At 42.1% G+C, this 23,327-nt stretch overlaps 1 protein-coding gene across 1 annotated transcript in view; it reads left to right on the top strand.

Moving 5' to 3' along the window:
• Positions 1–23,327, top strand: part of fras1 (Fraser extracellular matrix complex subunit 1) — a 786,018-nt gene that overhangs the window by 579,274 nt on the left and 183,417 nt on the right. Inside the window, exons 31-32 of the mRNA XM_034171199.1 lie at positions 14,071–14,187; positions 14,760–14,874. Coding sequence (XP_034027090.1) covers positions 14,071–14,187; positions 14,760–14,874 — 232 coding nt within the window. The remainder of the gene's footprint in view (positions 1–14,070; positions 14,188–14,759; positions 14,875–23,327) is intronic.

The raw sequence follows: 23,327 nt of genomic DNA, 5'->3' as shown, positions 1-23,327 counted from the left end.
ATGTTTTTATTCTTCGCCCTCAGTTCAGAGTACATGGGCTGGAATGAGGTGTAAATCCATGCAATATTTTCCGGCACATCTTTGATTACATGATCACAGTTCTCCGATAATGATTTAACAAAAACAGTTTTTCCAAATCCACTTGGTCCTATTACGAGGCATGAGAAAGGTGTCTGCAGTCTCGGGTCAACAGGATAGGCTCTCCAAAATCAGACATGCTTTTCAATATCCAAAGGTTCAGTCAGACCGTCATACACGACTTGGAAGGTTTTCTGGAATGACGCATTTGTCAGCTTGAAGCTGTTTTTGTGACGTTTGATACCATGCTGTGGCGCTTTGATTGTGGACCCGTTGGTAGGATCTTTTACATAACCCTCAATCAAGTCTTTGACACTGTCAAAGTTTATTTTTGACAGCTAGCACGAGTTTGTGTGATCCCTTTCACGCATAACAGTTTTTCCACTCAAGGTTTTATACGCGCAACTTTTCGGTCCCCACCAAACTCATCTGTTAACTGTCCGAGAAAATTACCGGTGGGTAACGGGGTTTCACCATCCCTGCAGACATAGATCAGGCTATCTGTATTGTAGTACAGGATCCTCTCTGGGGTCGCCACCTTTTCCATAAATCCATACAGAGGCAAGCGCGTATATGACGTGGTGAATGCCGCAATAAATATATTATCTGCTTTACCCGGACAAGCTATGTATTGTGACCCATACCGCCACTGGACCATAGCTACATCATTATTCAGAAATGAAAAATAGGTGATGTCATTGACAAAATGAAAAATAGGTGATGTCATTGACAGAGGTCCGTGACTCTGTCCAAGCAATTACATTACATTTTATCTAACAGTCATACTGGTCGGGGGAATAGAAACCTGAAAAATTTGGTTTGCGTGAGATTATTCCTCTGAGTGAATTTCCCCCAGAAGGAATTCAGACATAATTTCGCCATTTGTCTTTTTGCAGGTTTGAGGGAAATTTTCCCCGGGTCCAATCTGATTTTTTGATTGATCCAGTAGTCCTCGACATATTTCTCCCTGCTCTCAGAGTCTTTATCAGATTCCGGTGGATATCCAGACGCCTCCTCTTTATGTTTTAAAATGTGTTTATGTACCCCACAAATGTATTATCGCTTTTCATTTTGAAATGCCAGACCTCGTTAATCACTGCTACAATGTAACCTTTATCCAAAGCTTTGTGAAATTCAGGGGTCGGCCACGTCCTGTTCAAAGCTCTATCCTGATCGCTGTGTGCATGATTCATGATTTGTTGAGATCAACACACAGGTGACAAAGAGGAAAGACTAGCTTTCCCTGAGGCGTCCGGTAAGGAATGGGGAAATGTAACCGGCGGGTACACGCTAGCTTTGATGAGACTGAAATAAGAACGAGGGTCTTGGAAATCCCTGACGATGATTTTCGGATGTCCTGTGGGGTATGTGAAATTTATGTTAACGTAAGGGTACAACGACGTCACAAACATAATGAATCTGTTCACCCTGACCTGAGGTGTACCACAGATGCGCAGGGGCTGTCCGTCCCCCGTACAAAGCATCACTTGGTTCGAGGGGTTTCGGGGCTCGGTACTGCTGGAGAAATTGTCGGACTGTCTGATTATTTTTTTTATGTTATTCCATTCATGCTCCCAGATAATAGTAAGACTGACACCCTCCATCACCAGCTCACAAAGCTGCTAATTTCATCTGACACACCACGTACAGCTGACCGAATGTGGTGTTCAGAAGAGGGTTTTTTTTTTTCATGGGCCAGAAAACAGGTTGGACAACCGTGATAAAAGCAACCAAGGAATTCCCAGACATTTTTCACCCCATTAACCTCCGCATAATCATCAACGGTATACACCCCCAGCTTTTTCTCACCCTGGTTCAGTGCGTGAGCGATTGTAATATTTCGGTTCTCTGTTTCCCATTCTAGCCATTGAATCAAACCGTCTGAAACTCTTTTATACTGTTGGCGGCAATTGTCGGCTGACGGTAAGGCCAATGTATTAGGTGGAAAAAAGTACGTTTTAAAAACTTTCATACAGGTGAGGCAATTGTAGTGCAGCTGAAAGGGTCCACGCGTGTTGCGCTGACAAATTCCTTCATAAATTTAGTGCATGCTGCTGCAAGAATTCTAGTGTCATTATCGCAGTACGTCATCGCCTCCGCTTTAAAATCGAGTTCTGTCTGGTTTTGTACCACACATCAAATTCCCGTTTTTTTCTGTCTCAGACATTTTCGCCATGCCATATGCAGTGGGATCAGGATATAGACCGATATAATCCAGATTTTTTGCTGAGCTAAACAGGTGCAGAAAGTAACCTTTCCGCATACCCGCCTCCTGATACCCATAACTTTCCCCATTTGAGCGAGGCGCATGGTTAAAAATGACAGCGAATCAATGTACTTCTGCCGGAATGCCCGATCGGACATTTGCAGAAGTTTACTCCCTGTCATAATCAGTTCAGGAGTGATACCCTGACTGATTAAATATTGCAGAAGGAGATAACCGTCAGATCCTTTAGGATTGTGCGCTATGAAGACGTGATCCTCGAATTTCTTGCTCTAAAATGTTTAAAATATTCAGCAACACAATCAGTACCCCATGCTTTCCAGATGCGGCCAGTCATCGTCTGGGTGCTGACATAAATGGAATGTACAAGGTGTGTTAGAAAACTATCCGACTTTTTTATTTTTTGCAAAAACTATATGGATTTGCATCACGTGTGATTGCATCAGCCAAGCTTGAACCTTCGTGTGCATGCGTGAGTTTTTTCACGCCTGTCGGTTGCGTCATTCGCCTGTGAGCAGGCTTTGTGTGAGCAGTGGTCCACCCCTCGTCGGATTTTTATTGTGAATAAAATGTCTGAACAATTTGGAGCTTTGCTGCATCAAATTTTTCCAGAAACTGAGAGACCTCCAGGTGGACACCATTCGGAAAATTCAGATGGCTTTCAGGGACGATTTTATGGGGATTACACAGATTAAGGAGTGCTCCAGCCAGTTTAAAGACCGCCCACAGTGGCTGAGAGCGCGGCGCACTCCGAACGCCGATCGACAGGCTGAAACCCCACTGAAACAACCAGATCATTTCTAAAGTGAAGGCTTTGTTGATCCGGGACGTCGTCTGACTTCAACAGAAATGGCAGAAGACGTGGACATCAGCACTTTTTTGTCACATTCCACTGTTACAGGAGTTTTTGTCATGGAAAGAAGCGGAGGGATGCGCACGGAGCCGCTCATGGCGCAGACAAAAGCACCTCCGTGTTGGTCTCACAGGACGGCTTTCAGACGGCTTTCGGTGGCTTTTCAGTCGTGTGACTATCCGAGAAATTGTGGATGAACTGGACATGCCAGAACATGTCCTGTGAGGCTTCATCACGGCGTTGCTTTGCGCCATGCGGCTCCGTCCAGACGCGCAAATTTCTCCGCACGTCTGTCTCAATGTGCCGAAAAAGTGCTGATGTCCACGTCTTCTGCAATTTCTGTGGTAGTCAGACGATGTCCCAGATCAACACAGCGTTCAGTTTGGAAATGAATGGCACATTCCACTGTTACAGGAATTTTTGTCATGGAAAGAGTAGCGGAGAAAGTAATCTGTGTATTTAATGTGTAATTAATCTGTGTAATCCCCATAAAATCGTCCCTGAAAGCCATCTGAATTTTCCGAACGGTGTCCACCTGGAAGTCTCTCACAGTTTCTGGAAAAATTTGATGCAGCAAAGCTCCAAATCGTTCAGACATTTTATTCACAATAAAATTTCGACGAGAGGGGTGGACCACTGCTCACACAAAGCCTGCTCACAGGCGAATGACGCAACCGACAGGCGTGAAAAAACTCACGCATGTGCACGAAGGTTCAAGGTTGGCTGATGCAATCACACGTGATTCAAATCCATATGGTTTTTGCAAAAAATAAAAAGGTCGGATAGTTTTCTAACAGACCTCGTATTCTCCGACATCATTCATAAATGTTTCAAAGTCATAAAACACGTATTTGTCAGAATAAGACTCTGTTAGTTTGATTGGTGTCATATAGCACAAGTGGGGCTCGTATGTCTCCTCAAGCTTTTCACCGCATATCGGACATGACGAGTGCTTACAGACGTGAGAGCTGCTTTTTTAGAGAAGGGTACATAATACTCTCTTCTGCATTTAAGAGATATTTTCCTGCAATCACACAGGCTTACAGATTTACTTGCGACAGGTCGCAACCTTGGTTCTTTATGCCTGACATAGCATAGCTCAGTCTGACAGTTCTTGTTACAATCAATGCAGGAAATAGGGTGTTTATCATTGTCTCCACAGTCGGGGGTCTCGCATACACCACAGCGCCACGAGCAGGAGTACCCCCGCTGACACTCATATCCGGTAAAGCAAAAATCACAGAAATATTTCACCCCCAGGAACTGTTTCAGGTTCATGATACCGTAATAATGGTTTATGTAAAGAAATAGAAATGCTGTTTTTTCTGGATAGCTTTCTTTCCCCGTCAGCTCTAAAAAACACCACAATTTTGCAATCGAGAGCCAATTCAAATTTTCCAAGGTGGTCAAATGACACGGGTGTGCTCGTCGATAAGCCAACGGAACTTTGTAACTTTGTAATTTATTGCAAAGCATAGCTGATTATCAACATTATGTTATGTGTCGGACGCAGCCCGGAGAACCGACCAGCGTTTGAAGGACCCAGTATAAAATAAGCAGAGCACGGTACAAAGGATAACAGAGTTTAAACATAACAGTGATGTGATAAATATAAAAGTGCGCGGTCTGGCGTGGTGGATTGCGGTGCGCTCCCAGCAGCGCTAACGGTCCGGAGCCAGAACCAGTTCGGACCCCAGGACCCCGCCAACACCCCCCAGGTGGCCGCGACAAACCGAGTCTGTGAATGAAGAAATCATCTTGTGAGTCCACACTCAACACACAGAGAGAACGCTCAAAGGTGTACAAACAGCAAACACTTCCTGGCTTAATTACTAATCAGCTTCCCACCCTGCAGGCATGGAACATCCTGTTCACAAACTCACTGCAGTGGAAGCTAATTAAAACGACCAACATAACAGCTCAATACAATAAGGTGTGAGGGACACCACATTTACTGACTGTATAAATGTTAGTCACAAAACCTAACGTACCTCAGGAAGTGTGCTGACGAGCATGAGACCTCACCCCCTCCTCTTTCACAGACCATGCATCAAACCTGGACGTTCTCTGCATCCACTGATGATGAGATGGCTCTTGAGACGACGATCTCACCCGTCTGGTCACAAGGTCGAGTCTCTGGCAAATACACACTGTGTACTCCAGACTTAAATGCTACCATGTTCCAATCCATGTAGATGCACCACAGCTGTGAGTCCTGACAAGCTGCACGTGATCAGCCTCAGGTGATCAGGGTGAGGTCCTGATAAACTCAGCTACACAGCCACTCAGTCCCAAATGCGCACCACCTGGGAGGAAAACCAAAAGACAGAAACAGAAGACACACAAAAGCCAGCCAGGCACGCCAGCCACAACACATTACGCACAATGTTGAGACACCTGGCCTTTTTCACTATCAGCTCATTATCAAGAAGGCTGGTTATTTTACGCTTATAACCCCCACCAGTGGGATTATGCACGACTTGAACAACCAATTCGAGTAAGCTTTCAGATAACACTTTCACGTTTGATTGAACAAGGTGCTCGAGAAGATTTTGGAACCCAGCCAAATCACCATCGGCATCGCATGTCCTGATAAGAGTCCCCTGGAGAGTTTCACCTCTAATTTCTGCCTGTACAATGTCACCCTCCCTGGCATATGACAGCGCTCTTTCAGCTTTGAAAGGTGCTCATGACACCGTTGGAAAACTGCACAAAGTCTGGGGTATCACCTGTTGCAGGAAAATTTTACATTTGCCGGATTTCCACGTTATTAAACCGTTTCTGGTTGTTGTAACAAGATTTCTCCCTGCCCCGCTCATGACAGGTGCCCCTCCCGCATGATCCCTGCTCAGACGGTGTGTTTCTAGTTCATTGCGCAGAAGTGATGACGTTCCCGGTCTCTCGTCTTCTGCCCTCGAGGAGGAAACCGTGGTGATTGGAAGGGGGTTGAGGAAAATGTCTGAACGGCTGGAGCAGGGCTGCATCAAATAACTAATAACAAAACTAACTGTGAAAAACATGACGTGCTCAAAAAATGACTGTGAGCAAAACAAAAGGAGCAAACCTAAGAGGTACCATAACAAGTCAAAAAGGGGAAAACAAGAAAACTAATGATTAAAACTAAAACTAGAATGGAAATGGTACAGAAAAGTGAATACAATAACAATGAATACAATAACAATGGAAAAAGAAACTATCGGTTGAACTGAAAACAAAACCGGTGACAACTGAATAATGCAATAAACGACAAATGGAACATAATCTGATAAGCTTATGTGATGCTGAAAAACTAATTCATGCATTTATTTCCTCTAGGCTGGACTATTGTAATTCATTATTATCAGGTTGTCCTAAAAGTTCCCTAAAAAGCCTTCAGTTAATTCAAAATGCTGCAGCTAGAGTACTGACGGGGACTAGAAGGAGAGAGCATATCTCACCCATATTGGCCTCTCTTCATTGGCTTCCTGTTAATTCTAGAATAGAATTTAAAATTCTTCTTACTTATAAGGTTTTGAATAATCAGGTCCCATCTTATCTTAGGGACCTCGTAGTACCATATCACCCCAATAGAGCGCTTCGCTCTCAGACTGCAGGCTTACTTGTAGTTCCTAGGGTTTGTAAGAGTAGAATGGGAGGCAGAGCCTTCAGCTTTCAGGCTCCTCTCCTGTGGAACCAGCTCCCAATTCAGATCAGGGAGACAGACACCCTCTCTACTTTTAAGATTAGGCTTAAAACTTTCCTTTTTGCTAAAGCTTATAGTTAGGGCTGGATCAGGTGACCCTGAACCATCCCTTAGTTATGCTGCTATAGACGTAGACTGCTGGGGGGTTCCCATGATGCACTGTTTCTTTCTCTTTTTGCTCTGTATGCACCACTCTGCATTTAATCATTAGTGATCGATCTCTGCTCCCCTCCACAGCATGTCTTTTTCCTGGTTCTCTCCCTCAGCCCCAACCAGTCCCAGCAGAAGACTGCCCCTCCCTGAGCCTGGTCTGCTGGAGGTTTCTTCCTGTTAAAAGGGAGTTTTTCCTTCCCACTGTAGCCAAGTGCTTGCTCACAGGGGGTCGTTTTGACCGTTGGGGTTTTACATCATTATTGTATGGCCTTGCCTTACAATATAAAGCGCCTTGGGGCAACTGTTTGTTGTGATTTGGCGCTATATAAAAAAAAAAATTGATTGATTGATTGATTGATAAGCAACACCAAAGATAAATAACAAAAACCTGTGACTAAGCATTATACAATAAATGTAATATAGAGAACGAAACCAAGACTAAAGAAACCTAAAGCACCATGACTGAACAAATACAAAAACCAACTATATAAATAAATGTGAAACAAAATGATAAGATAAAGAATGGAACCAGTGACTAAATAGTAAGCAAAGCAAAGCAAAAAACAGAACCAAACTGAGATTTACAAGAGAAAGTATAAACATATGAAAACAAAAACCAGAAAACCATATAGGACATAGAGCCGAAATCTGGACCTAAAGCCTGAGCTGGGGACAAGCATGACACCTCTCTGTTCACTCCTATTGAGGTTTAACTAAAGAAAAAACTGATTTTAAAAAAGGGAATGAGCTTGATAACCCTATTTTGAAGTTTTCAAAAATTGTATGGCTGGAGGTTCACAAAAAATGTACTGTCTCCTTATTTCCAAAAATATGCATCCCTGTGGCAAAATCCGAAAATTAAAATAAGTAAACAGACAATTTATTGGTCTCAATGGTTAAAGAAATGTATACATATGGTAAATGGACTGTATTTATATGGCGCTTTTCCATCTGCATCAGACGCTCAAAGCGCTTTACAAACAATGTCTCACATTCACCCTGATGTCAGGGTGCTGCCATTCAAGGCACTCACTACCAGTGGTGGGCATAGATACCCAATAAATTAACTTCGATAACAGATAATCAGATAACTGAAAAGTTATCTTTGATAAAGATAAACCGAAAACCACCCAAAAATGTATCAGAAGTTACAGATAACCAATAAATTCTAGTATTGTCTCTGGTACATTTTCAACTACTAACAAGGTGAATTTGAGTTTTAACACTACGATCGCTTTTGGAAGCATCAAAAGCGACAACAGACCCAAACAGTGAGCCCACACTTCTATGTTTGAACATCCTGCTCCCTGCTGGAAGCTCTTGTTTACTACACAGCTTCTAGCACAGAAACAAGCTGAGAGCAGCCACAAAGCCAGCTCTGTACCAATTGCAACACTCCGGTCAGGCGGAGGTCTTGGAAAATAGTCATGCTGACTTATGGTTTGGTGTGAATACTGATAGAATAACTCCATTGATGTCAATTCTGTCATTTGTACAAAGTTAAATAAACATACGAGGTCTATTAGAAAGGTATCCGACCTTATTATTTTTTTCAAAAACCATATGGATTTGAATCACGTGTGATTGCGTCAGACAAGCTTGAACCCTCGTGCGCATGCGTGAGTTTTTCCACGCCTGTCGGTTGTGTCATTCGCCTGTGAGCAGGCTTTGAGTGAGGAGTGGTTCAGCCCCCTCGTCGTTGTTTCATTGCCAGGAAATGGCGGAATGATTTGGGCTTTTTTTCCATCAGAATTTTCAGAAACTGTTAGAGACTGGCAGCTGGAAACCATTAGAAAAATTTATCTGGCTTTCGGTGAAAATGTTACGGGCTTAGTAGAGAATAAGGAGTGTTACTTTTGGTTTAAGGATGGCCCCCAGCGGCTGTGGGACGCGCCGCGCTCCGAAGCCGCCATCGACAGGCTGCACGACCATTTCATTTCTAAACGGATGGCTGTCTGGATCCGTGACCATCGTGTGCCATTTCTCTGGTTATCACAAGAGCTGGACATCAACCATTTTCCGGCAGATTTCACTTTTAACAAGAGATTTTGTTATGGAAAGCCGAGCGGAGGCTTCGCGCGTCACAATGGATTCGCTACTGGAGCGAGACAAAACCACCTCCATTTTGGTCTCACAGGACGGCTTTGAGATGGCGTTCAGACAGCTGTCGGTGGTTTTTCCATCGAGTGATTATCCGAGAAATTGTGGATGTACCTGGACATGCCAGAATATGTCTCGTGAGGCTTCAACACAGCGTGGCTTTGCGCCATGCGGCACCGCACCGGAATTCCTCCGCACGTCTGTCTCAATGTGCCGAAAAAGTGCTGATGTCCACGTCTATTCACAATTCCTGTGCTAGTCAGACGACGTCCCGGATAAAACACAGCGTCCAGTTTGGAAATGAACGGCACATTCCATTGTTACAGGAGTTTTTGTCATGGAAAGAGGAGCGGAGGCTTCGCGCATTGCGGCGGTGCCGCATGGCACATAAATGTTGGCTTTACACTGTGCGAGTTTTGGCCCTTTTTCAGATGATTTTTCATTCATGCGAGAATTTTTTGGACCGAGTTTCAGGTTAATCACGCGTCCTGCATTGTGTAGTGTACATGGAGTAACAAGCTGCGTTTAACATCTCACGACCACCTCCTGATCGCCAATCGTATGGTCAGATGAAAATCAAACCTGTTTGATATTATTCTGGTCGGCTGTCGTGAGGGTATCCTGCTGCTGAAGAGCTACAAGCATCCAACCGCTCGCACTGTGCATGTACAACACTGCAGAGCGGTCTTGTAATGTTTTTTTGTTGTGTGTTTTGTTTTGTTTTTAAACTTTGATGTCTCGCTTCGAGAGTTTTTGTAAATTCAGTTTGAAAAAAAGCTTACATCTTGCTTCTGGAAACATGAGTCGACATGTGGTTTTGAATGTACAGTGTGTGTGAGAACATAAATCGGGTGCTGTGAACTTTTACACCGTGCGGTTCTGTTGTACAGTTTGAACTGAAACCAAGTACAGTGATTAAAAATATCATATAGTGTCTGCTCATCTTCAGCCATGAACTGCCATGAACACTACTGGCCAGTAGATGGCAGTAGAGGCCTTGAAAACTTGCCAAAACAAAATTCCAGATAATCCATGTCTGCTACATTTAAGATGCGTGGAATTTAACAAACACAAATGCAATAGCGTCTATAAACCCAGAGAATATATTCACGAGAGTTTTAGGCACTAGCATTTAAAGCTGCTGTTTGTGGAGCCTGAACAGAGTGTCTGAAATGCATTTGTCCTGTTGTGAATGTATTGAGATTACCCTATCCTACCCATAATGCACTGCTGGGCACAGCATGTGCTCACTAAAACCTTAAAAATTAGCACATTACTTTAAAACTAAAACATAACTTGTCCAAAATTAGTTTGGTTAAAATTTGAACCATAAGTTAAAAATGTATGCCTCTGGATGACTTGGGTGATATTGCCAGTGTATCAGTATGGTGTTAAAGAAAATGTTTTGTTTTGTTTTTTGTGACTAGTTCTCCTTTGCCTGCAGAGGATAGAGTGGTTTCACCTGGAAGCAGCTCTTTTCTGTTTGCAGAGGGTAGAACTATACATCTGTTAGGAAAGTTTTAACAGGTAGGTGCTCAAGTATTTTTAAATTTTAAAAATGTTTGCTGCTGTTCAGCTTTGTTTACTATGTTATCGTTGTCTAAAAGTTATCGGACAAAACTTTATCGGAAGATAATGAGTCTGATAATGGTTTTTAAAGTTATCTAAAAAGATAATCCAATAATGAAAACATTATCTTTGATAATTATCTGTTATTGGATTATTGGAACTGTGCCCACCATTGCTCACTACACACCGCGAGCAACTAGGGGATTAAGGACCTTGCTCAAGGGCCCTCAGTGATTTTCCAGTTAAGCTGGGATTTGAATAGGGGATCCTCTGATCTCAAGCCCAACCACTAGACCATCACCTCCCCTATAATTTCTGACTTGTAATTGGATAATTGGTGACTTGTATGAGAAATATGTATTTATGTCATTTAATGATTTGAAGGAAAAGTTTAAACTGGAGGGGTTTGGGCACTTTTGGAAATATTTACAACTCAGAGACTGTTTGAAAGATAAAATAAAATTTCCTCAGTAGAAAAACTCCAAGCATTTCTTACCACTGCCATCTTTACTTTGTAAAGCATCAAAATGGTATAATGTATGCCCATGGGTTAAACTCAACACACATAAAAGTCTTAAAATGATATGGGAAAGAGATCTAGGTTGTACCTTTGAAGAAGGAACATGGGATTCTATTATTTCTGAAAACGGGCTTTATATTAGGGAGACCAAAGGTAAATATATTCAATATAATATTCTTAACAGGTATTATTTCACACTATTCCGACTTCATAAATAGGCATTAGTAAAGATGATCTATGTTGGAAATGCAAAATTGCAAAAGGTACTTTGTTGCGTGGTTTATGGGAATGTCCACTGGTTTCTCCAAAATGGAATATTGGAGAAACCAGTGGACATTGTTCAATATGGAATATCCATAAGGCACATGGAAGGTTGGTTACAGTGTAAATGACCTGTGTCACCAAGTTTATGCTTGTTGGGAGGCAGAAGCGTGGTGCCACAGGTGGATAAGGCAGTTTTCAGAGTGCTAAACATTGGATTGGCCACCTGTGCTCGGCTTATCTTGATGCTATGGAAAGCACCCCAAACTCCAACTCTCAAAACATGGAGAGAGAGAGAATGGCTGAAAATGCAGCGTGAGAAAATGCTGGGAAGATTAAATGGGAAAAATGAGGCCATAACAGAACAATGGGACAGTTTTTGTAGTTCATTGAGTCCAAAGGTGCTTTCAAAAGAGGGGTTAAATGTTTTTTATATGTTCAGTTTTATCAACAGTCATGTAACCCTTTTATCCTTTCTTAGTGTATTTACATTTATTTATTATTTTACTATTTCTTTTTGTATTGTCAGTCACTTTTGTTATTGTTTTTATTATTTAGGTATTATTATTGTTGTTAACCAATGTCACTTATTTTATCATTATTTTTAGTATCATTTTTATTTTTATGACTGTTATGTTATACATTACTCTGTTTTTAAATTTTATATAATTTGTCACAATTATTAATTTAGTATTACCTTTGTTACGTTGTCCTACTGTGATATTTGACTTGATATTGGACCACAATGGAAACAAGTGTTTTTCACTTTCTTGTGCTATCCGTGTATTTTATACGAGGTCTGTTCAAAAAGTATCGTACCTTTTTCATTTTTGCAAAAACCATATGGATTTGAATCACGTGTGATTGCATCAGCCAAGCTTGAACCTTCGTGCGCATGCGTGACTTTTTTCACGCCTGTCGGTTGCGTCATACACCTGTGAGCAAGCTTTGAGTGAGCAGTGGTCCACCCCTCTCGTCGGATTTTTATTGCGAATAAATGTCTGAACGATTTGGAGCTTTGCTGCATCAATTTTTTCCAGAAACTGTGAGAGACCTCCAGGTGGACACCATTTGGAAAATTCAGATGGCTTTCAGCGACGATTTTATGGGGATTACACAGATTAAGGAGTGCTCCAGCCGGTTTAAAGACCGCCCACAGCGTCTGAGAGCGCGGCGCGCTCCGAGCACCGATCGACAAGCTCAAACCCCACTCAAACAACCAGATCATTTCCAACGTGAAGGCTTTGTTGATCCGGGACGTCATCTAACTTTCACAAAAAAGGCAGAAGGCATAGACATCAGCACTTTTTCGGCACATTCTACTGTTACAGGAGTTTTTTCATGTAAAGAGAAGCGGAGGATTGCGCCACCATGCCGCTAATGGCGCGGGACAAAACCACGTCCGTGTTGGTCTCACAGGACGGCTTTCAGGTGGCTCAGATGGCTTCCGGTTGCTTTTCAGTCGTGTGAGTATCCGAGAAATTGTGCATGAGCTGGACATGCCCCAACATGTCCTGTGAGGCTTCATCATGGCGTTGCTTTGCACCATGCGGAGTTCCTCCGCTCCTCTTTCCATGACAAAAACTCCTGTAACAGTGAAATGTGCCGTTCATTTCTAAACTGGACGCTGTCTTGATCCGGTATGTCGTCTGACTAGCACAGGAATTGTGAAAAGACGTGGACATCAGCACTTTTTCGGCACATTGAGACAGACGTGCGGAGGAACGATGGAGCCACATGGCGCAAAGCACCGCCGTGATGAAGCCTCACAGGACATGTTGGGGCATGTCCAGCTCATGCACAATTTCTTGGATACTCACACGACTGAAAAGCAACCGGAAGCCGTCTGAAAGCCACCTGAAAGCCGTCCTGTGAGACTAACACGGAGGTGGTTTTGTCCCGCGCCATGAGCAGCATGGTGGCGCAATCCTCCGCTTCTCTTTCCATGAAAAAAACTCCTGTAACAGTAGAATGTGCCGAAAAAGTGCTGATGTCCATGCCTTCTGCCTTTTTTGTGAAAGTTAGACGACGTCCCGGATCAACAAAGCCTTCACGTTGGAAATGATCTGGTTGTTTGAGCGGGGTTTGAGCTTGTCGATCGGCGCTCGGAGCACGCCGCGCTCTCAGACGCTGTGGGCGGTCTTTAAACCGGCTGGAGCACTCCTTAATTTGTGTAATCCCCATAAAATCGTCGCTGAAAGCCATCTAAATTTTTCGAATGGTGTCCAGCTGGAGGTCTCTCACAGTTTCTGGAAAAATTTGATGCAGCAAAGCTCCAAATCATTCAGACATTTATGCGCAATAAAAATCCAACGAGAGGGGTGGACCACTGCTCACACAAAGTCTGCTCACAGGCGAATGACGCAACCGACAGGCGTGAAAAAACTCACGCATGCGCACAAAGGTTCAAGCTTGGCTGATGCAATCACACGTGATTCAAATCCATATGGTTTTTGCAAAAAATAAAAAGGTCCGATACTTTTTGGACAGACCTCGTATGTACCTTGTACATTATTTTACTAAATAAACTCAGTCAATCAATAGAACACAATCAGAGGGAGGTTGTTTTGTTGCTTGTTTATTGGTGTTTATTATTATTATTTTTATTTATTTATGTGTTGTGTGTGCAGGTTTCTACAGAGGCCCACCCACTGACACAGACTGACATCCAGACCGTCACCATAGGAGTGCTGCCTCGAACCCCAGGATTCCCCCAGCTGGCCCTCGGTTGTGACCTATTGATCACGGTGAGGGACGAACGAAAATCTCATGAAAACTCCAAGTTGTAAACTGTAAATTTTCAAGTAAAACAGCAGGCACACATGAAATTCTAAAATATATTATAAAACCTGTATGAAATTGCTGTGATTATTTCCCTAATTCATAGCTGTTTAAAGTATCAGAGAGTTGACTATCATGAAATCAGTTCTGTCCAGGAAAAGTCAGAAAAAAAGGTTTTTTTTTGCCGTTCTTGCATATATAGATAAATTTTAAAAAAAATTCCAGCAACATAATTGAATGGTAATTACAGAGAATACATTCAAACATCAAGATGATAAGTGTGGTCACTTAACAATACAGCTGAGTAAGCACAAACAATTTCAACTTCAAGTAAAGCAGAAACTGCTAAAAAAAAATCATTTAACAATGAATTAGGAAATAATTCAGGCTGCAGGTTGTTTTTGAAGGCCCGTTGCAGTGTGACCAGGGCATTCTGTGGCTGGTTTTCTGCCTGTTTTTGTGTTTTTCGGTGCTTTGGCCTTTGTGGTCACAGCTGCTGTTTTAAGGCTCCTCAGCATGTTTGCGTTTGTGTGAACAGGCTCTGGAAGACGGCATCACCGAGATAACGCCTGCTTCTCTGTCCTTCGTCGACTCCGAGACACCTAGCGAGGAACTGGTTTACAACATCACCAAACCGCTGCCACAAGGACAAGGTTGGCCACACACACACACACACACACACCACACACACACACACACACACACACACACCACAAACACACACCCTTATGATTAGATACAGCAAGTGAACAAGTGAAACAGAGAGAAAGACAATGCATGCAGACACTTGTTGATCCTCATTCATTCCTGTTGATGTGCACATGAGCAAAGTGCTGAGCTCTTGGGGACTGACTGCTCATCAGCCGAGCAGGCAGCCGCTCCATAGACCCCATAAAACAGCTTTATGGACGTGGAGGAGGCCATTTCCTGGGTACGTTTTGGGGGGAACTGCTGTCGGCCGCCGGGTCCAACAAGGATCAGATCCTCATCCACAAATCAAACAAGTTCTCAGCAGGTGGGGTCGCCAGTTCACCGTGTGATGGATTCTGTAGTTAATGAACAAAAACTGTGTCACAAAAGCCCATTTGGATTTGGGTAACTTTTTTCCTTTAAACACAACTAACATTTAAAAACTGTTTTGACGTGGACTTCCGGTGGGACACTCGCGCAGCATGGACGTATAAATCAGGAGCTCCCGTAAGCCAACATAATAAACTCAACATATATGTGACGGCAAACCTTAAATCTAAGATATGAGCAGAGATTCAACAAAATTGAAGAATAAAAAGAACACAGACACTCAAGGTAAAGAAACTCACTCAACTAATGAGAGCAAGTTAACACCTGAAGCTAACATGGCGTCATTTCAAAGCAGCCTGGATAACATTAGCAAACAAATCCAAGCTCCGCAGAACCAACCAAAACAGACCTGAAAACATTCAAAGAAGACGTTACAGCTCAAATGAGCAGTGAGCTGAAGGAACGCAAAGAAAACATTGACCAGAAGTTAGCAAAAAGGACCACAGACATTGGGGAACAAAGTGCCAGAAACAGAGTACAAGAGCACAAAATGATTATACGTAGATAAACTGAATGATCTGGAATTGAGGGCTCGACAGAATAACCTACGGATTTACAGCATACAAGAGGAGCCGGAGTCAAAGAGCGACTCAGGCAGACAGATTACGGACAAATGGCTCTGTGAAGAATTTTCTATAAACTCTGACCTCCAGATTCAACACAAGCATCGAACCGTAGCTCCACAACCAAAACCTGGCCAGTCTCTCAGCTCTACTCTCCTCAGTTTCCACAAGTTCATGTTGAAGGAGATGACATTGAAAACAGCATGGGAGAAGAAAACAGTCACCCTCAGTGGACACAGGATATATTTTGACCACGACTACTCAGTGAGGACGCTGCAACAACGTAAAGCATATTTCAACATCAAAAGGATCTTTATGGAAACCAAACAACAAGAAACTAAATTCCTTTCTTTGAATATTAATGAGTGATCAAACCTAAAAAGGAAAAGACGCAGGTTAATTTCCTACAAGAAACTCGTTTATCAAAAGCAGAACATGAGAAAGTAAAACAATTTGGATTCAAAAATATTTTTATAGCTCACATTCCAATACTCGGAAAGGAGGAGTAACAACACTGATGTCTAATGTAATCACATTTGGATGCCAAAAAGAAAAAAAAAGATAGAGAAGGAACCTATGTTGTTGTGAAGTGGGTGACCAGACAAACGATGATAACATTGGTGAACATGTACGTCCCTCCTGAGAGTGATGAGGAATTCTTTAAATCCTTATTTGATATCATTGCAGTAGAAGCAGAGGGTATATGACGTGTATGTGGGGGAGACCTTCATGTACTCATGGACTACCACACGGATACAACTAGTTTAAGAGAAATAAGAAATCTGCCAGAAAGTGGTTAAAAATACATGGAAGGAAATGGGGTGTAGAGAGATATGCACCCACTAAGGAGGGACTTTGCTCGTTATTCAACAACACACTCTGTGAACTCCAGAATCGACTTTTTTTTTTTTTTTTTGCAGAAAGAGAACAGATATAAAATACAAGAATGTTAGATCGGAATGGTAGATGTGTCCGACCACAGTGTCATCTAGCTGAAGACCCAGTTGAACTGTGGACAGAAAGAAACAATATGGAGATTGAATGTGGAGATATAAACAATAAATCAGCTGTTGAACAAATTAGGGCAAACATGCAGACCTATTTGGATGAAAATAATGGGGCAACAGAAACAGCTATATTGTGGGATTTTTTAAAAGTAGTTATAAGAGGGAAACTGTTTGCAATCACAAGCAATCTCAAAAGAGAAAGAATAAAAACCATATGAGACTATTTAGCAGAATTGAGACACTTGGAACAAAAACATAAGGGAAAAGATCCAAAAATACACAACGAATGAACAAGTAGTGAAAGGAAATTAATAGTTACTCCAATATGAAACGGAAAGAAAAACAAGATATTTAAAACAAAATGATTATGAAGCAGGGCCCAAAGTGATGAAATTGTTGTTGACACATTTACAGAAACAACAGGGACAAAATACAGTCAATAAAATTCATGACCCAAAAACCAAACCAACTAAAATATGAACCAAAAGAAAGTGAAAAATATTTTTAAGAGACTACAACAAGGAACTTAATGCTTATTTCAATTACACACTACTTTTAATTGGATTCAACTGTCTAATGGAAATGAACGGCACATTCCACTGTTACAGGAGTTTTTGTAATGGAAAGAGGAGCGGAGGCTTCGCGCATCGCGGTGATGCCGCATGGTGCACAGCAACTAATAAAACTAATAACAAAGTAAACTAATTTACCAGTCAAACAGCATCTAACAGGGAGGTTCAGAACAGAAAAATAATAATTATCAAGCAGTTATTAAATGGACTGCATTTATATAGCGCTTTTCTATCTGCATCAGACGCTCAAAGTGCTTTACAAATAATGCCTCACATTCACCCGGATGTCAGGGTGCCGCCATACAATGCGCTCACTACACACAGGGAATAATAGGGGATTAAAGACCTTGCCCAAGGGCTTAGTGATTTTCCAGTCAGGCTGGGATTTGAACCGAGGATCTTCTGGTCTCAAGCCCAACGCCTTAACCACTAGACCATCACCTCCCCAACTTTGTGAGAGCCCAAATGCACAGTTTGGCTCATTGGCAGAATTAAGGCAGTAAAACTTCAGGCCTTTGAACAGAACAGGCTGCTACATTTTAAAATGAATAACGTTATAAACAGTAACTGTGCACATAAACCTTACATGTAAACCATAATCCCTTGTAAGCTCCGCACTCACGTTCACCTGTATGAGGCTCCCGTTAGAGACGTTGCTGTCAGTTTTTCCTGGAGGAATGGAAAGCCTAGATTATCTGGCGCTCCATTATGATGAGTCCTCCTTTTAATTTTTCACCTGAAGGTCCAAAATCTCGAGCATCTTCTGGATCCGTGAAAAACCTCTCTGACCCGTTGTTTGACACCCGTATTTTCGCTGGATAAAGAAGTCTAAATCTGAGCCTGGGTTTGTCAAGTAACATCTTCCTGACTGGAGTAAATGCAGCCCAGCATCTTACCACTTCAGGTGGGAGGTCTCTGAAGATTTGGATCCATTGTCCCTGATACGTCACATCTTTGGAGAACATTGCCTTCTGAATTATGTCTTCATAAGCATGACAGTAATTTATCTTTGCAATGTGGTGTCGAGGGGGATCGGCTCTGTGAGCTCAGTTTATCATCAAGGTTTAATACCTCCTTAAGCATCTGAGCAACGAAATCCCTCGTTTTTTGGCCACTTTCTTTCCTTTATTTAATTCCAGCCACTCTCAAATTTTGTCGTTTCGAGTGGCCCTCGAGGTCAAGGCATTTTTCTGAGAGAGTTTCAACTTGCCCAGAGAGTTTCTTAACCTGTAGCATGTCCGAAGTGCCGCTAGCAGAGTCCGCTATCTCTTTCAGAGCTTTGCTCTGTGGGTCCATCTGGGCTTTTAGCACTGATATCACTGTGTCATTTTCAGCTTTCAGTGCTGCTATTCCCCCTCTAAATGTAGTGTTAACCTCTGAAATCTCCTCCTCAATCTTTTTAAAAATCTCAGACTTGGCGAATGTTAGCTCTGAGTGGAGTTCAGAGCTAACATAAATCCTATCTATAGCCTCCAGCACATTGCTATTGTCGGCTCTCAGGGCGGCCCTGCTGGGATTTGTTGCTGAACCCAAATGAACCCAGAGGCTTCATTTGGGCCTGCTTGGTCGTTTAGTCCACCTTTGTATTGATCTTTTTCAGCATTTTCCACAGTCTTCTTTTCTCTCAGAGAGATCTGGTTACATCTCGATAATTTTCTTAGGTTGTCTTTTGCATGGTTTTGTCAAAGTTTATTCTTAAACTTAAAACCTGCAGGAACTACTGGTGAGTGCGTCCTACTTGCTCATCACTCCTCAGCGCCCCCTGTACATGTGATTTCTTAGTTTTCTTTTTTTTACATATAAAAAAATCTCAAAACTTTTTTCACATTGTCATTATGGGATATTGTGTGCAGAATTTTGATTTAGAAAAAAAATGAGTTTTATCCATTTGGGAATAAGGCTGTAACATAACATAATGTGTAAAAAGTGAAGCACTATGAACACTTTCTGGATGCGCTGGAAGCATGTTGGTGAAAAACTTATATCGGCCAACAGATATGTCAGTTGAACTGAACTAAAAATGTCCATGGCAACCTTGTACGAGTCAAGTCTGGGAGCATGCGTCGGTGCTACGCTTTGTGACATCCACAGCACCATGGAACTGCGTTGGGTCCTGGATGGCAACCACCCAGGAAGACAACTGGTCTAGTTTTTTTTGGCCATGTGACCCATTTCTCTCAGCACGGTCCTTCACAAGTTGAGCATGTCCAGTAATGTTTGTTTCAAATTTGCACTGCAGAATGTTATTTGCCTCAGGTGGCAGTGAGAGATAACAACAGTCAAATACACCCAGAAGTGATTTGACCTTGGGGACAGGCTTGGGACTTCGGGGGGCCTCGCGGCACAGGCTGCAGCGATGAGGTTTTGAATATTCTATCATCAAATGCAAAGTGGCAGGAACAGGCAGCGCAGCGGTGACAAGAAATGTGTGTCAGAAGGAAGACTGCAGCCTGCCACTGTTGTTTACGTATATCAGCAGAAAAAAGAAAAAAAAGTAATGCACTTTCATCTAAAACAAATAGAAACATAATAGTTTTTGTAGTACTGGGCAAAGAAATGAGCAGAGCCCAAATCCAAGCAGTTCCATCCTCAGTTGTTGCCAATTCTGCTGACATGTCCAGTTCAGGACATTCTGCACAGACCTCCACTGAAACCCAAAACGACCTGCTGAACCAAACCAACATGGTGTAAACTGTGACTCTATTAGTCAAGTGAGTTCTTGAGTATTTGACTAGTCCTGCTAAGAGTCTATCAAATCAACACGCTCCCAAGCCTCATGCAGAACTGCTTCACTCAGAGTCAGTGAATCCCTGCGGCACGCGCCATGTTTAACGAACCGCCACAGCGGTTTGTGCCTGCGGCGTGAAGCCAGCTTCACTTTCTGTTGTCACACTGAACTGCAGCCTTTTTTATCACGTCTGCTGGTGGCTGTCCCAGGGAGCCTCTCAGCACCGATGCTCAGAAATAATACTCAACACCGCATATTTTTTTTATTTAAAGGGTTATTCTGCAGAGGGCTGTACTGTTTGGGGTGTAAGTCACTCCTGTCAAAAAATGCCTCTTGAAGAGAGAACAAATATATATAATTCACAGAGTGTAAGTTGCACCTGTTTTTTGTATTAGTAGCACTTGAATTTTGGATTTTTGTGCATTGTTTTAATGGACTTTTGTTATTATTGGCACTTATTTTTTGATTATTGGAGCTTATTTTATTATTGCTTTGATTCCTGGGAAAGTCCTGTATAAATAGTTATAATAATAATAATCTATACACTAGGAGACAACAGTTTGTGTATATGTCCAACCCAATCTCATGCCATTTCATGATGGCATCACAAAAAGTAAAGTAATCTATGAATAAACTGTATTAATCATGATACCGTCAGGAGTCACATGATGAGGTACTGGGGAATGGTTTCACCGTAGAAGAGCTCCTAAGCCCCGTCAACATTACTTTTTACTCTTTCTCTCTCTGTTTGTGTCTCCATCTGTTTCTGTTTCACTGCTATGCTGATGATACTCAGTTATACATGCCGATAACTGCTGGTAATGGTATTCACATAAAATCCTTAGAAGATTGCCTTGCATCAGTGAGAAGTTGGATGTCTAGAAACTTCCTACTTTTAAACTCTGATAAGACTGAAATGATGGTTCTTGATCCAGTGAGACATCGGCATCAATTTGACCAGTTAACACTTCGCCTAGACTCGTGTGTCACACATCACACTGAGAAAGTGAGGAATTTTGGGGTAATTTTTGATCCTACATTGTCCTTTGACCTCCACATTAGAAATATTATGAGGACTGCTTTCTTCCACCTGCGAAATATAGCAAAGATTCGTCCCATCCTGTCTATGGCTGATGCTGAGACCTTGATCCATGCATTTATCTCTTGTAGATTGGACTACTGCAATGTTCTATTTTCTGGTTTACCGCAGTCCAGCATTAGGGCTCTCCAGTTAGTTCAAAATACTGCAGACAGACTTTTGACATGGAGCAGAAAGTTCGACCACATTACACCCATTTTGGCATCTCTTCACTGGCTTCCTGTCCCAGTGAGTTCAGATTTTAAGGTCTGCTACTAGTCTATAAAATTGTTAATGGACTGGCACCTCCCTACCTAGTAGCTGACCTTACCGGCCCGGGCTTTGCATTCTCAGGGTGCAGGACTACTTTGTGTCCCTAGGGTGAATAAGAAGTCTGCGGGTCATAGAGCTTTCTCTTATCGTGCCCCTGTTCTGTGAAATGATCTCCCCGCATCAATAAAACAGTCAGATTCTGTGGAGGCTTTCAAGTCCAGACTTAAGACGCACTTATTTTAACTTTTGTATGGCTAGCATACTGGCATAGCACAGTTCTGCACTTTTTACTCTTAATTCATTTTATTAGTTAACAGAGCGGGCCGCAGCCCCAACTTTACCTAAATTCTGGGTCTTTTAGTGAAGCTTAGGGCTAGTGGCCAGTGATCACCTTAGTATCCTGTTTTTCTTGTTGTTTAATGCTGCCAAATTATACTGTTTCTTGTCTTTCTGATGCCTGATTCTTTTTTCTGTCTGTTTAAGGTGCAGCTCCGTCCAGAGATGTGTGGTATTTGTGCTGGAGACCCTCCTGTCCTGTGCACCAACAGCTTTTCTTGTATATTTGTTTTGTGAATTGTTCTGTAATTTGTGTCTGTAGCATGGCCCAAGCAGAGGGTCACCCCTTTGAGTCTGGTCTGCTTGAGGTTTCTTCCTCAGAGGGAGTTTTTTCTTACCACTGCTGCTCTGGGGGTTAGTAAGGTTAGACCTTACTTGTGTGAAACGCCTTGAGTCAACTCTGTTGTGCTATATAAATCAATGTAATGAAATGAAGTGACTGTTTGAGGTGCGGCTCCATCCAGAGATGGGTGTGGTGTCTACTTTGGAAACCCTCCTGTCCTGTGCACCAGCAACATTTCTTCTATATTGTTTCGTTAATTGTTTTGTAATTTGTGTCAGTAGCATGGCCCAAGCAGAGGGTCACCCCTTTGAGTCTGGTCTGCTTGAGGTTTCTTCCTCAGATGGAGTTTTTCCTTACAACTGTCGCCTGTGTGCTTGCTCTGGGGGTTAGTAAGGTTAGACCTTACTTGTGTGAAGCACCTTGACAGCAACTTTTTGTGATTTGGCGATATATAAATGAAAATAAATTGAAATTTAAAAATAACTATGTTCTATTTTAGTGCAGTGTTTATTTTTTGTTATTGATGTATTGTTCTGGAAACAGTGAGGCAAAAATTTAGTGTTGCATCAAGATGCGTTTACATGCTATGTGGTAGACTCAAAAAATTATGGCAGACAATTTTTCTATTGGATAATAATGGATAAATCAGGTAAAATATATAACATGGAACATCAGTGGATGTGGCACGCCAGTTTAAAGAAAAAAGGTCCCCAGCTATCTTAAATCTCATAACACGGATATAGTGTTTATACAAGAAACACATTTCGAAAATGAAACGGAAGCCTTAAAGATGAAACAAGAGTGGGTTGGGAAAGTATTTCACAATTCTGTATCCAGCAAAAGCCGTGGTATTATTCTTATCAATAAGAAACTTAGTTTTGTGTTATTACAAGAGTTTAAAGATACAGAGGGGTGGATAATATGTATTCAGGCACTTGTAAATGGTGTAAAAGTTGTACTGTGCAATATATATGCACTGAATAGGGAAGAACCAAACTTTGTTCCTAATATTCTTGATATATTGAGCACTTTTGAAGGCCAGATTGTGCTAGGAGACTTTAATCAGGTTGGAGTGGAATAAGTGGAGGAGTGGAATAAGTGTCAGTTCTCATATTAGAAACAAATCTGCAAAAGTCTATTTTAAAGAGGAAATAGGGTTGGTTGACATTTGGAGACTTATACACCC

Source organism: Thalassophryne amazonica, chromosome 5 (genome assembly GCF_902500255.1).
Source record: "Thalassophryne amazonica chromosome 5, fThaAma1.1, whole genome shotgun sequence".
Taxonomy (NCBI): Eukaryota; Metazoa; Chordata; class Actinopteri; order Batrachoidiformes; family Batrachoididae; genus Thalassophryne; species Thalassophryne amazonica.
This window is presented reverse-complemented; position numbering and strand designations above follow the sequence as displayed.